This window comes from Pipistrellus hanaki (genome assembly GCF_964339955.1).
Source record: "Pipistrellus hanaki genome assembly, chromosome: 6".
In the NCBI taxonomy this organism is placed as follows: Eukaryota; Metazoa; Chordata; class Mammalia; order Chiroptera; family Vespertilionidae; genus Pipistrellus; species Pipistrellus hanaki.
Window position 1 is genome coordinate 62469390 of NC_140508.1, and position 16763 is coordinate 62486152.

The window sequence follows — 16763 nt, forward strand, 5'->3', positions numbered from 1 at the left end:
TGACCCAGTACACACAGCCACTGGAGTGCTTATCTTCAAGGAAATTCCAGCGTAACTGCATACGGATGGTGAAAAGACTACTTGTATTAAAAATGCAAGTTAGAACCTCTATCGTTTCTTATTAGGTTAGGCAGTGGCTTATATTTGTGGGAGAAAAAAGGAAGAGATTTTACTAGGTAGTAACATCTGAGAGTTGAACATCTTTAAGTTGTGAGCTTGATCAATTTTAACTGTTCTTATTCCTTGGCTGTACTCAGCAGGAAATAATTGTTGGCCAACCTATTCTGAGGTTTAGAGAAAGAATATCAAGGAGCCTGAAGACCTGGAGCACTTTATTATCAAAGCTCTGGGTTAACAACTAGTCTTCTATAAACTTTCTGTTTAACTAGCTGTGCATTTAATCAGGTATTCACTATGACTTGCATTTTTGACTATGCTTTATCTTTACCCAGGGAATGTGAAAGTACCTGAGGAAGTGAAGTTTCCTCATGCTTGCTGTGTTGGTATTGCTTCACAAACCCACATTAGTGTACTTAATCCAACCACCCACTGGCTGCAGGTCAGCATAGGAGTTCTCAATGTTAGTGTTAATGGTGAAAAGGTAAGTCTTCATTAACTTTCTTTTTTGACTTAACAATTGCATTATGATTAATGATGGATTTCTTTTTTGTCTAATATGTCCTTTTTTACTGGGAATATGTCCCTCTTATACCTTGCACAAAATCATTGGAATGGTATCTTTCTTGGTCACTCTTTTGTTGTAATACTTCTGGTGTAAGAAGTGAAATCTGAATAGGTTTCTCATTTTCTGCCAGTTATTATTATTAATTAATCATTATATTTCATTATTTATTTATGAAATCATGTATATGTTCTTAGTGCTATTAATTAAACCACTGAAAGCTCTTGCGTTTCTAGTTTTGTTAAATGTGATTGAATATAAGTTACTGTCATTTATAAAAAAAAACTAATTTATTATATTTTTACATGATCTTTGGAAATATAATTTTAACTTTAACTCTTATAGTGAGGATCTCTCACATGATCAATAACAGCTGTTACAGTTCTAGAATGGAAGTCTTCTTTTATGATTGAATATCAGTGAGTAGGGAGGGTGGGAAATATGGACAGCAGCTCCTGTTCTAAAATACCCTGATTTTGCCGAAATCGGTTTGGCTCAGTGGCAGAGCATCGGTCTGCGGACTGAAAGGTCCCGGGTTCGATTCCTGTCAAGGGCACGTACCTGGGTTGTGGGCACATCCCCAGTAGTGGGTGTGCAAGAGGCAGCTGATAGATGATTCTCTCTCATCGATGTTTCTAACTCTCTATTCCTCTCTCTTCCTCTCTGTAAAAAAATCAATAAAATATATTTTTAAAAAATCAGTAAAATATATAAAATACCCTGATTTTGCAACTGCTACTTGCAGACCAGCATTGGTGGTCTACTCTCCCCTATTACATCCTAGTAATGGCCTTTTTCTGGTAAAATAAGATGGTCTCTACCCTACTCTCCTATTTTCCTAGCTTATACCCTCTGCTTTCATATCCTGAGGTTAGAGGAAAAGCAGATAGTTGAAGGAAAGGGTTGAGGATAAAAGGTGGTGAGCTTGAAGGCCTTCTCGAGAAGCAGTGTTGTCTCTGCAAGTGAGGGTAGAAAAGATGATCCATTTACAGTGAGTGAGAAGTTTGGAGTGAATTACAATCTCAGACTTGCAGGTGTGACAAGGAGTTTAGAGATCAGTCTAACCACCCTGCATTGAACCAGAAACTAGGTCCTGGGCCAGGTACAGGGCTGTGCAGTGCTGCAATTTTCAGTTTCTTTTTCAAGGAAAGTGTGGGTATAAAAAACTGATTGCTTTAAAATAGTCTATGGGCCATGAATTCAACCTATCTTCATAAGGCTTTATGAGTTTGACTAATTGTACTCTACAGATAATTGTGGTTTTGAAGATGTATTGAATGTCTAGGTTTGGTAGTTCAAGTGACTGGGGAATAGGATTTTAAACTAACTGATTCTACTTGATTTTCATTGTGAAGCCATTTTTTAACAAACCATGTGGCTCTTTTTTTTTTTTTTTTTTTTTTTTTTAAGGTGGATCTTTTAGCATATCCTTGTTTAGTTTTCAAGAATAAAGTCATCGTAAGACCTCATGCCACAGAAGAGATAAAAGTACTTTTCATACCATCCGATCCTGGGATTTTCAGATGTATTTTCAGTGTTGCTTCTTGGCCATTTACAGCAGATGCTGAGACAATAATCCAAGCAGAAGCCTTGGCAAGCAGAGTCATTCTCACCGCTGTTGCCGAGACCCCTATGATTGAGGTAATTATTTGTAAGCGGATCTTTTAATGATGACCATATAACCTTAAAAGTAATATTTGGGGGGGAAATGAATTTGTGAGTAAATGTGCCACAAGTTAACTTCAGCTAAACATTAGTTCTTACATTCTTATTCCAAAATTTAAAATTATTTCTGTTGTTTTGTAGTAACATGGATATATTTGCTCAGATGTTTATAAAGCAAAATGTAGCATTAAACCTTATTTGCAAACATTATATTCATTTTATAATTTGATAATCACTTAGGAAAGTGCTATGTTCATATTATTCTTTCTTTTCTTTACTTGAAGATTATTTGCTAGTTGAAGAAATTTCTCTTCTGTAGTCCTCTGTTTTCTAGAAATGAAAGAAAGAAGGTCTAGCCTAGTTGAGACAGTGGGTCAGTTACTGTATTATAAGCCTCTTTAGGACAGTGGCACTCAACTTTGACTGCACGTTAGAATACCACTGGTGTTTGTTTATTTTTATTCATTTCAGAGAGGAAGGGAGAGGGAGAGAGAATCCTTGATCAGCTGCCTTCTGCACATTGGGGATTGTGCCTGCAACCCCTGTATATGTGCTGAACGGAAATCGAACCATGACTTCGTGGTTCATAGGCCCACTCTCAACCCCTGAGCCACTCTGGGCCAGGCTTCACTGGTGCTTTTTTAAAAATTGAATTGATTGGGGTACAGGTTTCAAGTGTACAACTCAACAAAATATCATTTGTACACTATTTGTGCACCCTTCTCCCCAAGCATAGTCTCTTTCTGTCCCCATTTTCGCCTCCTTTACCCACCTCTAGCCATTTCCACTCCCTTTCCCTTTGGTTATCACCACACTGTTTTCTATATCTTTTAGTTATATATATTTTTTCTTTTTCTTCTTTTTCCCCTCTGTTAATCCCTTCATCTTTTTTCATCCGGTCCCCCAAAACTCCCTCCCATCTGATAACTATCAGTATGTTCCATTCCTCCATTTCTATTTTGTCAGTTTATTTTATTAATTATATTTCACATATAAATGAGATCATGTGGTATTTGTCTTTCTCTAACTGGGTTATTTTGAGTAGCATAATAATCTCCAGGTCCATTCACGCTGTCACAAAAGGTAAGATTTTCTTTATTTTCTGGCCAAGTGGTATTCCCCTAGGTAAAAGTACCATAGCTTTTTTATCCACTCATCTACTGATGAGCACTTGGCTATTTCCAGTTCTTGGCTCTTGTAAACAAAGCTGCAGTGAACATAGGGGTAGATATATTCTTTCGAGTTAATGGTTTAGGTGATATCTCATTGTGGTTTTAATTTGCATCTGTCTGATGATTAGTGATGTTGAGCAGTTTATCATGTGTCTATTGGCCATCTGCATGTCCTCTGTAAAAGTATTCAGGTTTACCCATTTTTAAATTTGGTTGTTTGTCTTCCTGGTATTGAGTTGTGTAAGTTCTGTATATCTTTTGGAAATTAACTCCTTATCAGGTATATCATTGGCAAACATATTCTCTCATTCAGTGGGTTCCCTTTTCATTTTGTTGATGCAGAAGCTTTTCAGTTTGATGTAGTTTGTTTATTTTTTCTTTGTTTCCCTTGCTCTAGGACAGCGTTTTTCAACCGCTGTTCCGCGGCACACTAGTGTGCCGCGAGATGTTGCCTGGTGTGCTGTAGGTGCAGACAAGACAAGAATTTTATAATTTTTCACTATTTTGTTTACTTAATATTTCATAATAAAGTAATTATAAAATACTTCCTTTGTGTTTATTTGATTCCTATTCAAGAGAATTACTTTATATATAGTCAATATAGGCACAGAGTTAAATTTTTTTAACATTTTCTAATGGTGGTGTGCCTCGTGATTTTTTTCATGAAACAAGTGTGCCTTTGCCCAAAAAAGGTTGAAAAACACTGCTCTAGGAGATATATCGGCAAAAATATTGCTACCAGAAATATCTGAGACTTTACTGCCTATGTTTTCTTCTAGGATTTTTCGTGGCTTACATTTAAGTCTTTTATCCATTTTGAGTTTATTCTTGTGTTAGATTATCTTAAGATCTAAGACTTTTCAAAGTAACAGCAACTAAATGTTGCTTTGTTCTGTACAATATTTGAGTAATGGACTAACAAAAAGAATTTAACATTAATTTTTTTTAGAAATAGCAATGGTAAAATAGCCTGGGGAAACTTAGGTAAGTTTACCTTTAATGCTGACTCTTGTGGCTGAAAGGGCAATGATAAGAACATATGTTGTGATAATTTATTTATACATTACTTTTTGTAAATTAGTCCCTTTTTTTAAAAAAAAATTTTTAAATTAAATTATTATATCTTACCATTGGCCCCCCCGCCCCACTGCCATACATGCCTCCTTCCCCAGAGTTTTGTGTCCATTGGTTATACTTATATGCATGCATACAAGCCCTTTGGTTGATCTCTTATCTCCCCCAGATCTCCCTCCCCTCCCCATTGTAATTTGACAGTCTGCTTGTTGCTTTACTGTCTCTATATCTATCTTTTGGTTCATCAGTTTATAATGTACTTTATTATCCATAAATGAGTGAGGTCATGCAGTGTTTCTCTTTCATTGACTGGCTTATTTCACTTAGCATGATATTCTCCAATTCCATCCAGGTTGCTGCATATGATAAGAATTCCTTCTTTTTTTATGGCAGCATAGTATTCCATTGTGTAGATGTACCATAGTTTTTTGATCCAATCATCTGCTGTTTTTTTTTCTTAATTAGGTAGAAACAGAAAAGAAAGATGTTCTTGATTTTGGTGATTTAACTTATGGAGGCTGGAAAGCTCTCCCATTAAAATTGATAAACAGGACACATGCCATCATGCCAATCAGGCTTATTATCAATGCTGTAAGTACTAACGTGCAGTAAGAAACCGGTTTACAGAGCACATTGATTTTGAATTCTAGACACTACTAATATTATTCTTCGTTAATTTTTCTTTTATGAAAGTAAATTTTAAAAAATCTTTATTGTTGAAGTATTACTACAAATGTCCCCCTTTTTTTTCCTCCCACTGACCCCTTATAGCCCACACTTGCCCCCGAAAGTAAATGTTTTTGTGTAGGATTCTTTCAACAAGTTTAATGTTTTACCAACTGTGCCTTTATTGAAAATGATTCTTCTACTTCTGTGCAGAATGCCATAGCCTGGCGTTGCTTCACATTTTCCAAGGAACCTGTCCATGCTTCTCTGAGAGCTGCTCCTTATGCTGATGTGATTGCTCAGCTGGCAGCTCCTTCTGTGATCACTCACATGATGCCAGCCAGTTACGAAGGACAGGTAAGCTAGGTGTTTTAGAATGAAAAGGCAAAGTAAGTTTCCAAACTACTTTTCTTTCATTAAAATTTTAATCTTAATGCCAGTATTCATTTTATTTTTTAATTTTATTTTACAGGACCCTGAATTTTTTATAATTTGGGTGCTTTTCCATAGTCCAAAGAGACACGTCACTTCTTCAGGTATCATGTTTACGTTTTATCAGAATTGCTTTACTCTGTACCTGAATAAATTAAAAAGTTGAGGCTTATTTCCTTTGTCAGTAAATATGAATAGTTTGAGTAACTTGTCAAATAATTTTATGTTTTAAAAATGGGGCAGAGATCATGCACTTTGTGGTCAAATCCTTGTAATTGTGGGTAACTCAAGCAAGTATCACTGAAAACTTTTTGGGATCTTTTCTGCTGATTGATTTGATCACTTCTACCAAATGGATGTTTTCCCTTTTCTCCTTCCTATCCTCCAGTTATTTTTATTTCTCTTCATTCTTTAAAAAAAGTATCTTGGTTAAGATTACTTGTGACCCCTGAGGGCATAATGTTTGACCAATCATGGCATTTAGAATTAAATAACTCTGGTATCTGAACTAAAAGAATGAACTTTTATAGAGATTCTGGATCCAGCAGAAGAATTTTTGGCAAGAATTGATGTAGAAGTTGATAGCCCAAACCCCACACCAGTCATTAAAAGCATTGGTCTTCGAGCCAGAATAGGAATTGCTAGGATTCATGCCCCAAAAGACTTACAGGTACTCGAAACTCTTTGCCATTATTTTATGTTCAGCTTGGTTTAATTGTAATTGTGACAATTTTTTAAAATGCCTGTTTTACCCCATCCTCTAGACTATGCATTTGTTTGCCACTGTAGCTTCCTCAACAAAACAGCACTTACCTTTGAAAAATGCTGGGAATATTGACGTTTACTTAGATATCAAGGTAAGAATTTGTATCAGTGCTATGACATAGTATTTCCTCAGACTGTGAGACTGAAAGTATTGTGCTACCTCCCTGTCAGAGTGTATGGAGTCAAATGGGAGGGTCTGCAGATGCTTTAAATGCTGGGTGTCACACTGGTATAAAGTAGACGATGAGGAACTTATATAATGTTTCATATATAAGAATCAAGTTTTTATTTTTTTTATTTTTTTATTTTTTATTGATATTTTACAGAGAGGAAGAGAGAGGGATAGAGAGTTGGAAACATCGATGAGAGAGAATCATTGATCAGCTGCCTCTTGCACACCCCCTACTGGGGATGTTCCCGCAACCAGGGTACATGCCCTTGACCGGAATCGAATCGAACCTGGGACCTTTCAGTCCGCAGACCGACGCTCTACCACTGAGCCAAACCGGTTTCGGCAAGAAAGAAGTTTTTGATTAGTTCCCGAAAAATGTGTATTCTCCTTTGGCTAGATAGAATTGGAGAAGAGTGATCTACATTCATAGACATTAATTCTGAATCATGGGGTTGAGTAAGAGCACATGTGTCAAACACAAGGCCCGCGGGCCAAATCCAGCCCGCCAGGCCTTGCAGTGTGGCCCGCACCGCACTGTCATCACTGCACTCCGCTGTCAGTTTATGACATTGTCAGTTTATGACTGTTCAGTAAACCATTCGGCCCGCGATTTAGGCTGGATTTTAGATTTTGGCCCCTTCTCTGATTGAGTTTGACACCCCTAAGTAAGAGGATAGGGTTTTAGTGACCAGGAATTAAGGATAGGGTGGAAGATAAAGTTTGCTATGGGAGATGAAGGAGAAGGAAATATCCTTTCCAAGATAATAAGACAAGGTGGGACAGTGATGGATAAGGAGGAAGGGAGAAATAACCTGTCATAGTAAATGAGAAAGACACATAAGACAAAGAGAGAAACTGAGTAAAAGCCATATTTGTATAAATCAGCATTCAGTTATAATTATATAAATATTTAGATCCCAGATCAAGGAAGTCACTTTTCAGTGGTTCCAGAGACTCTATTCCTTAAACCTGGAGAAGAACACGAAGTTGTTGTTTCATTTACTCCAAAGGATCCCCAAACCACTGAGGAAAGGTAATACACAATTGTTAATAATGAAAAGTTTTTATTCACTCTCAAGTTCCTACTCACTTAGATATGCTTCAGTTCACAGCCTGAATGATAGAATACATGTTTTACCTCATCTATCAGATGATAGCTCTGTTTTACCTCTTTCATTTAACCTTAGAGTTTCTTCTTTTGTTTACTAAAAAACAACCACCTCCTTTTAAGCCTATTGACTAGAAATCTAAAAGTCCTATTTCCAAGTATATTTTGACAAAAGTAAATAATAGAATTTTAGTCTTGCTGTTTCTCGTTAACTTTTTTTTTCTCTCTCCAAGGAAACCATTGGTTGACCTTGTCTGTCGTTAGTTTAAAATACTTTTCTTCACCCCTTCTCAGTGACAGTGACTTTTTGGCACCCAAGCCATAAATGGGTGAACATCACGTACAATGGTGATAACACCATTGCTTTTAGTATTTGAACTTGCTTGATAAACCTAGTGCAGTACTTAGCACGGTGTCCTGAGACACATGACCCATCTCCTGCCTGGGTTCCAGAAGCCTTAGAGGGCTCAGTCTGCTACTGTGGCCTGAAGCACTTGCCCCCAACTTCACTGGGTTAACTCTTTCATCTCGAAGCTTCCTCAACTCTTTCCAAAGTCCTCATAAATAGTATGTTGTAGTGTTTCTATTTAGTTAGCTTGTGACCACCTCGTAGATGGCATTGTGATAGTCTCTGTCCTTACCTGTAGTCACCTCTGTAAAATAAGCTCTAATGGTGGGAAGGCCATTGTATCCAGCTCAGTCTCATGGACAAAGGAAACATGTAGGAAATAGCTGCCAAAAGAATTCTGGACATTCAACTTGGTTGGTTTTCTTTGTCAGGATCTTGAAAATATTTGTGCAGCCATTTGGACCTCAGTATGAAGTAGTGTTAAAAGGTGAAGTGGTTTCCTCAGAAAATAAACCTCTAGCATCTGGATCTGGCTGCTCAGACATTCCGTCTATTTTATCCAACAAGCAGTTTTTGGCTTGGGGAGGTGTCCCTCTGGGCAGAACACAGTAAGTATGCACATAGCAGCCTCTGCTGAGATCTTGCTGTTATTCCCAATGCGATTCTCTGCTGTGTTAGTTATGATCATGCTAATATTTTTACAATTGAATAAAGCTGTCTTATAATCCTTAATCTTCCTATCATGAATTCAAAATTTTTAATTTAAATTTTCACCTGTTTTTAAATGCAATCTAAAAACTTAGGTTTAAATTTTCTTATGCTTTTTGGCAAATTCCTTGCTGATTTCCAAATTTAGGCAATTAAGGGTATCTTTGTTCCTTCTCTGGAAAGCATTATGAAAAGTTAGGAAGACATTCTGTTTAAGGAATTTACAAACTAGATGGTGAATACTTTGTACTGTAGAGTGAAGAGTAGAAGGGGTCTCTAATAGAATAGATACTTGCCCACTCCCTGCCCTGCCTTGCAGAAGAATGTGCTTGTTGGAAAAGGGAGATTTGAAGTGAGCTCTTTATCTAAGAATAGAAAAAAATTAATATATAATTTGGGGGGGGGGTAATATTTACATTGAGTTCATGGGTTTTTGCCTCAGTTGCAAATAATGATAATGAATGAATTAAAATTATTTTTTCTGTGGGTAATGTGGTCCAACTTGATATTTCATTCCAACTTGATATTTCAGATTTCTAAAGTTCTATAGTTTTCCATATTTTATTCCCTCATTCTAGTTTCACATAAGTCTGTTTACATATTTAGTTATTTGTTGGCTAGGATTTTAGTATTATTTTCTCTTATTCGTGTGCAATCTTTATATAATAAAGGTATTAACCCTTTGATTTCGTACAGCTCCTTTTAAAAATTAGACACTGAACCCTCCCCCTTAATAGCTCTGCAACTTGAAAATGATAACATTTCTTTAAACAAAAAAAGTAAATAAAATTAAAACTTTTTTTAATGTTTTTTCCCCCCAGTAAGTCTTTCCCAGTCAGTGTACATGTGGAGGAAGGCTTTTCTCGGGTGTGCTGATAGTCAGAGGTCTTAGTTTTTATTCCGAGATAAAGCTCAGCCACCTTCCCTTTGAACACAAAATGGACAAGGCATAGATCACAGTTTAAATAATTTAACTGCCAATCTTTAAAATTTGAGAAAAATAGAGGTTGATTCATGTGTTTATTCTCTAGCAACAAGAGGATTCATGTACTTTCAAAGATTGAAGAATTTTCTTACTATTAGGCAGTCATATGTCCATTCTACTTGCATTGTAACTTTTTAAAAGTAAGGTTAATTCCGTGAACTGTTTAAAAGACTTTTGTGCAAATGAGCCTCTTAGAGTGAAAAACTTGGGCAATTGGCAAGGGACTCCTTGTTTACCTGAAAGGGGAGGTATTTGAACCAAACATGGTATTTATTGACTTAATGAATTTGTTAATCTGGTTATTTATTTATTAATGTATTATTAGACAGAAAATACCTATACATATAATACAAATAATAAGGGCAGCTAAGGAGCTCTAATGGGAAAGAGATGAAACCAAAAAGCTTTTCTGATAAGTTTTCAGAAATGAAGAGTTCTAGGACTGGAGAGAGAATCCCAGGCTGCTACAATGGCCCGTGCAACCAGTCACCTCTACACATTGGTTTTGGCTTTGTTTTTTATAATTGTAGCAGAACCCATGGAGGAAAATCACATTTAAAATTGTAATTGTTTTCAGGATTCAGAAACTAGTTTTAAGAAGTAATTCTACGTCCACAACCCAACACTTGAGACTGCTAATTAGAGGACAAGACCAGGACTGCTTTCAGGTGTGTGGAGTGCTTGGCTCTGTTCTATGTTCTGTCTGATCCAGAACACTCAGCTATGCAGACTATCGTGTGTAGTAGTTGGAAGAGTGTGTGTCAGTGGTATGTTTTATTTGTGCTACTGCTTTGCTTTATGCAGTGATTATTTTTAAATTGTAGCTTCAGCACACTTTTGGTTCCGAAGAGCGATTAACTAGTAACTGTGAGATCAAAATTCGTCCAAAAGAAGACATTACCATCTTTGTGTTGTTTGCACCTACTCGATTATCTTGTATGTTGGCTAAACTAGAAATTAAACAACTGGGAATTCGATCACAGCCAGGCATTAAGTTCACGGTAAGATAATTTTTATTGCTTTTTCCTCTTCTGTGGAATTTATAACATGTTATAACTATTGATTTAATATTAGTAAATTAAACATTCTGATTTTTTTTTACAAATCAAAATATTATAATTGTTTAGATATATAAATTAGGGAGTAATTATGTATTTTTAGAATTGTCAGGTAACAAAAGCAGACACCATAGCATTCTTCTTAGCAATAATCTCTTCTAATAATCTCTTGCTTTGGAGTTTAATTTCAGTTTGAGAATTTGAGCCATACCTGACTTTCCAAGGGCACATTTTTTTTTAAAATATATTTTATTGATTTTTTACAGAGAGGAGGAGAGAGGGATAGAGAGCTAGAAACGTCGAAGAGAGAGAAACATCGACCAGCTGCCTCTTGCACACCCCCTACTGGGGATGTGCCCGCAACCAATGTACATGCCCTTGACCGGAATCGAACCTGGGACCTTTCAGTCCGCAGACCGACGCTCTACCACTGAGCCAAACCGGCTTCGGCTCCAAGGGCACATTTTTTTTGGAAATGCAGATCAAACTGTTTGATACTGTCTTTCTGAAACGGAAAGCTCAACCAGAGGCCATTTTACCCTCCAAGGGACATTTGGCAATTTCTGGAGATATTTTTGGTTGTCATAACTTGGGTGGGAAGGGGTGCTTCTGGCATCTGGTGGGTAGAGGCTAGGGATGAAGCTGAACACCCTATCATGCACAAGATGGCCCTCACCATAATGAATGATCCAAATCAAAATGTCTGCAGTGCTGAGGTTAAAAACCCTGCTCTTGAGCAATAATAGTTTTTCCTGTTGAATCTTTGGATTTATTAGTATTAGTTAGATTTCATTTTATTTAATCACTAGAGGCCCGTTGCACAAAGAGATTTGTGTAATATCCCTTCCTTCCCTTGGTTTCCAGCACCAGTTTTCCTCTGGCACCAGGACCCAGGCCTTTGCTCTGGCTAGAGTCTGCTTTTTTTGTCTTCGCTGCAGACTCAGGCTGGAGTCTGCCATCTTCGTCTTCGCTGCAGAGTCTAGCCAGAGTCTGCCATCTTCGCTGCAGACTCTGGAGTCTGCAGTCTTGTCTTCGTGGCAGCACTCTGCTCCTGTAGATCCCTTTGCCCCCACCCTCCCTCTCATAGCGGGCCTCCTCCCTGCCTGGCCACTTCATGCCTGGAGCAGCTGGGCGGTCGCCATCTTTGGCCTTCTAATTTGCATGCTCACTCTGATTGGCTGTGGGTGTAGCGGAGGTATGGTCAGTTTACATGTTTGTCTATTATTAGGTAAAATTCTTCTTAAACTTTTACTCTGTAGTTATTTGTAATTCTTTAGGCTTTGAAAATACAGAAAGAATGCTTACATTGAGTGTTTTAAAACTAATAGGCTTCCAAAAAAATTTTCATTTAAAAAATTCATGCCCTAACCATTTTGGCTCAGTAGATAGTGTAGGCCTGTGGACTGAAGGGTCCCAGGTTTGATTCTGGTCAAGGGCATGTACCTTAGTTATGGACACATCCTCAGTAGGAGGTGTGCACAAGGCAGCTGATCTATGTTTCTCTCTCATCGGTGTTTCTAACTCTCTAACCCTTTCCCTTCCTCTCTGTAAAAAATTAATAAAAAGATATTTTTTAAAAATTCAAAATAGTGGAATGTTAAAAGAATTATACAGTAGAACCACATACCTTTGCCACTTAGATGCTGTAATTAATGTTTTGCTATATTTCTTATTACATAATTAACGATCTAATTTTTAAATGCATTTCAAACTAAATTAGAAACAACAATATATTTCACTCTAAACACTTCTAAGTAAGCATATCTATACTATGCCTACCTTTTTATTTATTAACTTTTGCTTTTATAACAATGAAATAATTATTCTTAGTATATTAAAAGGCAGATAATTTTGTAGCGCTGTGATGTTTTTCTCTTAAGATAGAATCTTTAATATAATGCTGGACTGGAAGTGGGACAACTACTAGCCAAAGTATGCGAAGAATAATAATTGTAATTGTAGTAATTCTAATATATGTGTTTTCTTTTCTGATCATAATTTAATCTGCTTTCTGTTTACATAAAAATAATTTTAAATACACACACACACACACACACACACACACATATATACATGTATAACTATTTTTTTGCACTTACAGATACCTTTGTCTGGATATGGAGGAACAAGTAATCTTATTTTAGAAGACGTTAAAAAATTATCTGACAGTTACATGGTAACAGTGAATGACTTAATTCCTGGCAAAGAAAGGAGAATTGATTTTTCTATTCGTAACACTGGCTCTCGGGCAGCTTTTGTAAAAGCTATCGGTTTTAAGGATTCTCAGAAAAAAGTTTTCCTGGACCATAAAGTATTAAAGATTTTCCCAGATAAATTTGTTCTTAAGGAAAAAACACAAAAAGTAAGTCTTGCACTAAAAACACAAACTCACTTTTAGGTTAAATTAATAATTGTTTGTTTTATCGCTAAAAACTAAAAAACGTTGATATATATATATATATATATATATATATATATATATATATATATATGTATATGTATATATATGAATGAAGTACAGTAAAACCTCAATATAATAGACTAATTTGGGCAAGGGGGTGTCTGTTAAAGCCAAAAGTCCCTATATAATAAAGTAGGTTTTCTGAATGCATATGTTAAAAATAGTGTACCTGCTTTTACTTACATAGACACTTTGTGTAATTAAAATTAAGTATGTATGAAAAGCTTAATTTCACAGAAAAGTTTTCTATATGTAATACATACTGTAATTTTAAATTTATACTGAATAGATTTAGTAAATGCGGGCATTCACCAGTCACTGCAAGTAAACAAATGCACATGCCCAGGTGTGGCTTATCACACCTGGGTTAAAATTGCGTAGAAAATCATACCACTGACAATAGAACCAATTGCCTCACCTTATGGTGTTATCACATGCTGATCATTCAAACATTGTTTACAAACGGTGCCTCTTAGACTTAAATATGTAGACTGTAATTGTAGATATGTAATAGTTATATTGGCGAAATTAGTATTTTTCCCAACGTATTGCCTATTTGTTAAAAATGACTAAATTAATAACAAAAAAAAATAACCTGTTAATTATAAGCAAATCTTGGTTAAAAACTTTTAAAATTAACAGGGTGTTAAGTTGCACATATGACAGACATATGGACTGGAAATGTCTATTAAATCTGAAGTAAGTTAAATTGAGGTTTGCAGAATTGAGTGTTTACTGTATTTATCTTCTTGGAAATGATGTACCTATACATTCTTGTCTGTATTGACTATTAGGCTCACATGAGAGTTTATTAAGAATAAAATAACTTACTAAAAAATATTTAACATTCAGTTTAATTTTTTCTTCGCTTTAGGATGTTACTGTAATATATCATCCATCAGAGAGAGATAGCAATTACAAAACCACAACAGAATTGTCAACTATATACTTCTTTGGTGGAGATGAAATTTCACGACAGCAGTATCGAAGGTAGGTTACTTATCTTAGATGGTAATGGGGATTATTGAGTAGAAATAGTGAGGACTTAAATAATGGTTTCGGATTTGGAATTTATAGAACATGTTTCACTTGGTAAAATTTGTGTAGCTGATAAGAAGAAATGCCTGTGGGAAACTCATATGTATTTGCAATATTGTTTAAATAATCTGACTTATTTAGAATATTTCTGACAATGTTGTGAATTATTTGAAGGGAATTTTAGAAATGTGTGTGATGTTTAACATGGCTAACTACTTGAGGTATGTACTAATAGAAAATTTGGTATATCTAGTTTACATATAATTTACATATGCTGAAATGTCAAATTTAGGTACTTAAGTTTAGGTATGATTTAACATAGGTAACATTCTTGTATGCTGAATAAAGAGTTCTTTTTAAAAAAATATATATATATATTTTATTGATTTTTGCAGAGAGGAAAGGAGAGGGATAGAGAGCTAGAAACATAGATCAGCTGCCTCCTGCACACCTACTACTGGGGATGTGCCCGCAACCAAGGTACATGCCCTTGACCGGAATCGAACCTGGGACCACTCAGTCCACAGGCCAACGCTCTATCCACTGAGCCAAACAGTTAGGGCTGAATTCAGAGTTCTTATAAAATTTTGTTTCCTAGGCAAGAGGACTAAATATTAAAAAAGTGTGAAGTTCATCTGTTAGTAGGAAATCGTTAACACCCAGTAGGGAAGGGGTATATGCATATATACTGTCTTTTCTTCTTCCAACTCTTGTATTTTGGACTGTGTTTTATTCTGGGGCATAATTGAGAAAATTTTGTTTTATTTTTAATCTGTTAAAGATTATTGGAATGTTTAAAAAGAGAGAGCATAGCCAAAACCGATTTGGCTCAGTGGTAGAGCGTCGGTCTGCGGACTGAAAGGTCCCGGGTTCGATTCCGGTCGGGCATGTGCGTTGGTTGCGGGCACATCCCCGGTGGAGGGTGTGCAAGAGGCAGCTGGTCGATGTTTCTCTCTCATCTTCTCATCGACGTTTCTAGCTCTCTCTTCCTCTCTGTAAAAAATCAATAAAATATATTTAAAAAAAAAAAGAGAGCATAGTGATAAGTTGCTATATGATGTTAGACCCAATTTGAAGAACTCAACTTTGAACCTGGTGTGTTTTTTTTGTTTGTTTTTTGTTTTTAATATATTTTATTGATATTTTACAGAGAGGAGGAAGGGAGAGAGATAGAGCTAGAAACGTCAATGAGAGACAAACATCGACCAGCTGCCTCTTGCACACCCCCCACTGGGGATGTGCCCGCAACCAATGTACATGCCCTTGACCGGAATCGAACCTGGGACCCCTCAGTCCGCAGACCGATACTCTACCACTGAGCCAAACCGGTTTCGGCATGAACCTGGTGTTTTTTAATTAAGTATTTTAGAGATAGAAACTTACATTTGGAGAAATTTGATTCCCAGCTTTATTTTCCTTTCCACTGGAATATAGAAGTCAAGGTATTGTTTTATTTATTTATTTTTTAAAGATATTGTTTTAGAACTCCAATTTACCACAGATTTAGAATAACGAGATTTGTTTGTGAACATCTGGGTATTACAGAGAAATTTACATTTCAGTTCTCACACATTAAAGATTCTCTAGAAGAGGCCAGGAAAACATAGTTACATGCTAATTTAAATGTTTTATTTGTTTGATCTCTTGGCATATTCTTTTTTTTTTTCGAAGACAAATTTCTGTCACCAAGTCATCACAAATAATGAAAATGTAAGACCTGAAAATAATCTTACGCTTCTTTGTACTTTTATCTTAGGGAGTTCTTGTTCTGATGTTAGTATTTAACGGAAACTCATGGTTGTACTGCTATAACTTTTTATGAGGTCTGTGTACCATTATGTATCATGCAGTTAGTTGGATTTGCCAAACACACTGATAAAAAAAGGTCACTTCATATGCAAAACCACTTTTGAATAAAAATCTCTCCTGCCAGAGCTCTGTTGCATAAGCCGGGGATTCTAGAACAGATACTTCCAGAGCATAGTGTGCTTCAGAGCATTGATTTTGCTGAAACATTTCAAGATGAGCTACTAGTAACTGAAGGTAAGAATTCCAGCATCTTAAATCTTTTGTGTTATTTGTAGCATTATCTAGATCCAGTGATGTAAGAAGGAGGAAGTGTATTAGTATGATTATGGTGTTAGGCTGAGTTCTTCTATATTACTTGGACATATTACATCACTGAGATTCAGTGTTCTCTGTAAAACAAGACTAATAATAATATCTAACATCTCATCCATGTAGTGTTTGTTTTAGATGTCATTAATGTATTATTGCACCTATTCTGTGGGTAGACTTTGAAGAAGGAGGAGGAAAGTGGTTATTATTAAACTCTAATTACTATTTAAGATTTAATGATTACAAGCTTAGGCTTATTTTGAGATTTCTGTGCTTTTGTGCCTACTGTACAATTTTGGATAATGTGGTC

General features: G+C 36.0%; 1 protein-coding gene across 7 annotated transcripts in view; it reads left to right on the forward strand.

The window, feature by feature from the left end:
* The window catches only part of CEP192 (centrosomal protein 192), an 86030-nt gene that overhangs the window by 43026 nt on the left and 26241 nt on the right, over nucleotides 1–16763 (forward strand). For all 7 annotated transcript variants that reach the window (XM_084887303.1, XM_084887306.1, XM_084887307.1 and 4 more), the window contains 14 exons: nucleotides 453–601; nucleotides 2093–2323; nucleotides 5059–5184; nucleotides 5473–5616; nucleotides 5732–5795; nucleotides 6222–6361; nucleotides 6456–6548; nucleotides 7543–7661; nucleotides 8517–8693; nucleotides 10356–10446; nucleotides 10603–10779; nucleotides 12938–13198; nucleotides 14172–14287; nucleotides 16269–16378. In XM_084887303.1, coding sequence (XP_084743429.1) covers nucleotides 453–601; nucleotides 2093–2323; nucleotides 5059–5184; nucleotides 5473–5616; nucleotides 5732–5795; nucleotides 6222–6361; nucleotides 6456–6548; nucleotides 7543–7661; nucleotides 8517–8693; nucleotides 10356–10446; nucleotides 10603–10779; nucleotides 12938–13198; nucleotides 14172–14287; nucleotides 16269–16378 — 1998 coding nt within the window. The remainder of the gene's footprint in view (nucleotides 1–452; nucleotides 602–2092; nucleotides 2324–5058; nucleotides 5185–5472; nucleotides 5617–5731; nucleotides 5796–6221; nucleotides 6362–6455; nucleotides 6549–7542; nucleotides 7662–8516; nucleotides 8694–10355; nucleotides 10447–10602; nucleotides 10780–12937; nucleotides 13199–14171; nucleotides 14288–16268; nucleotides 16379–16763) is intronic.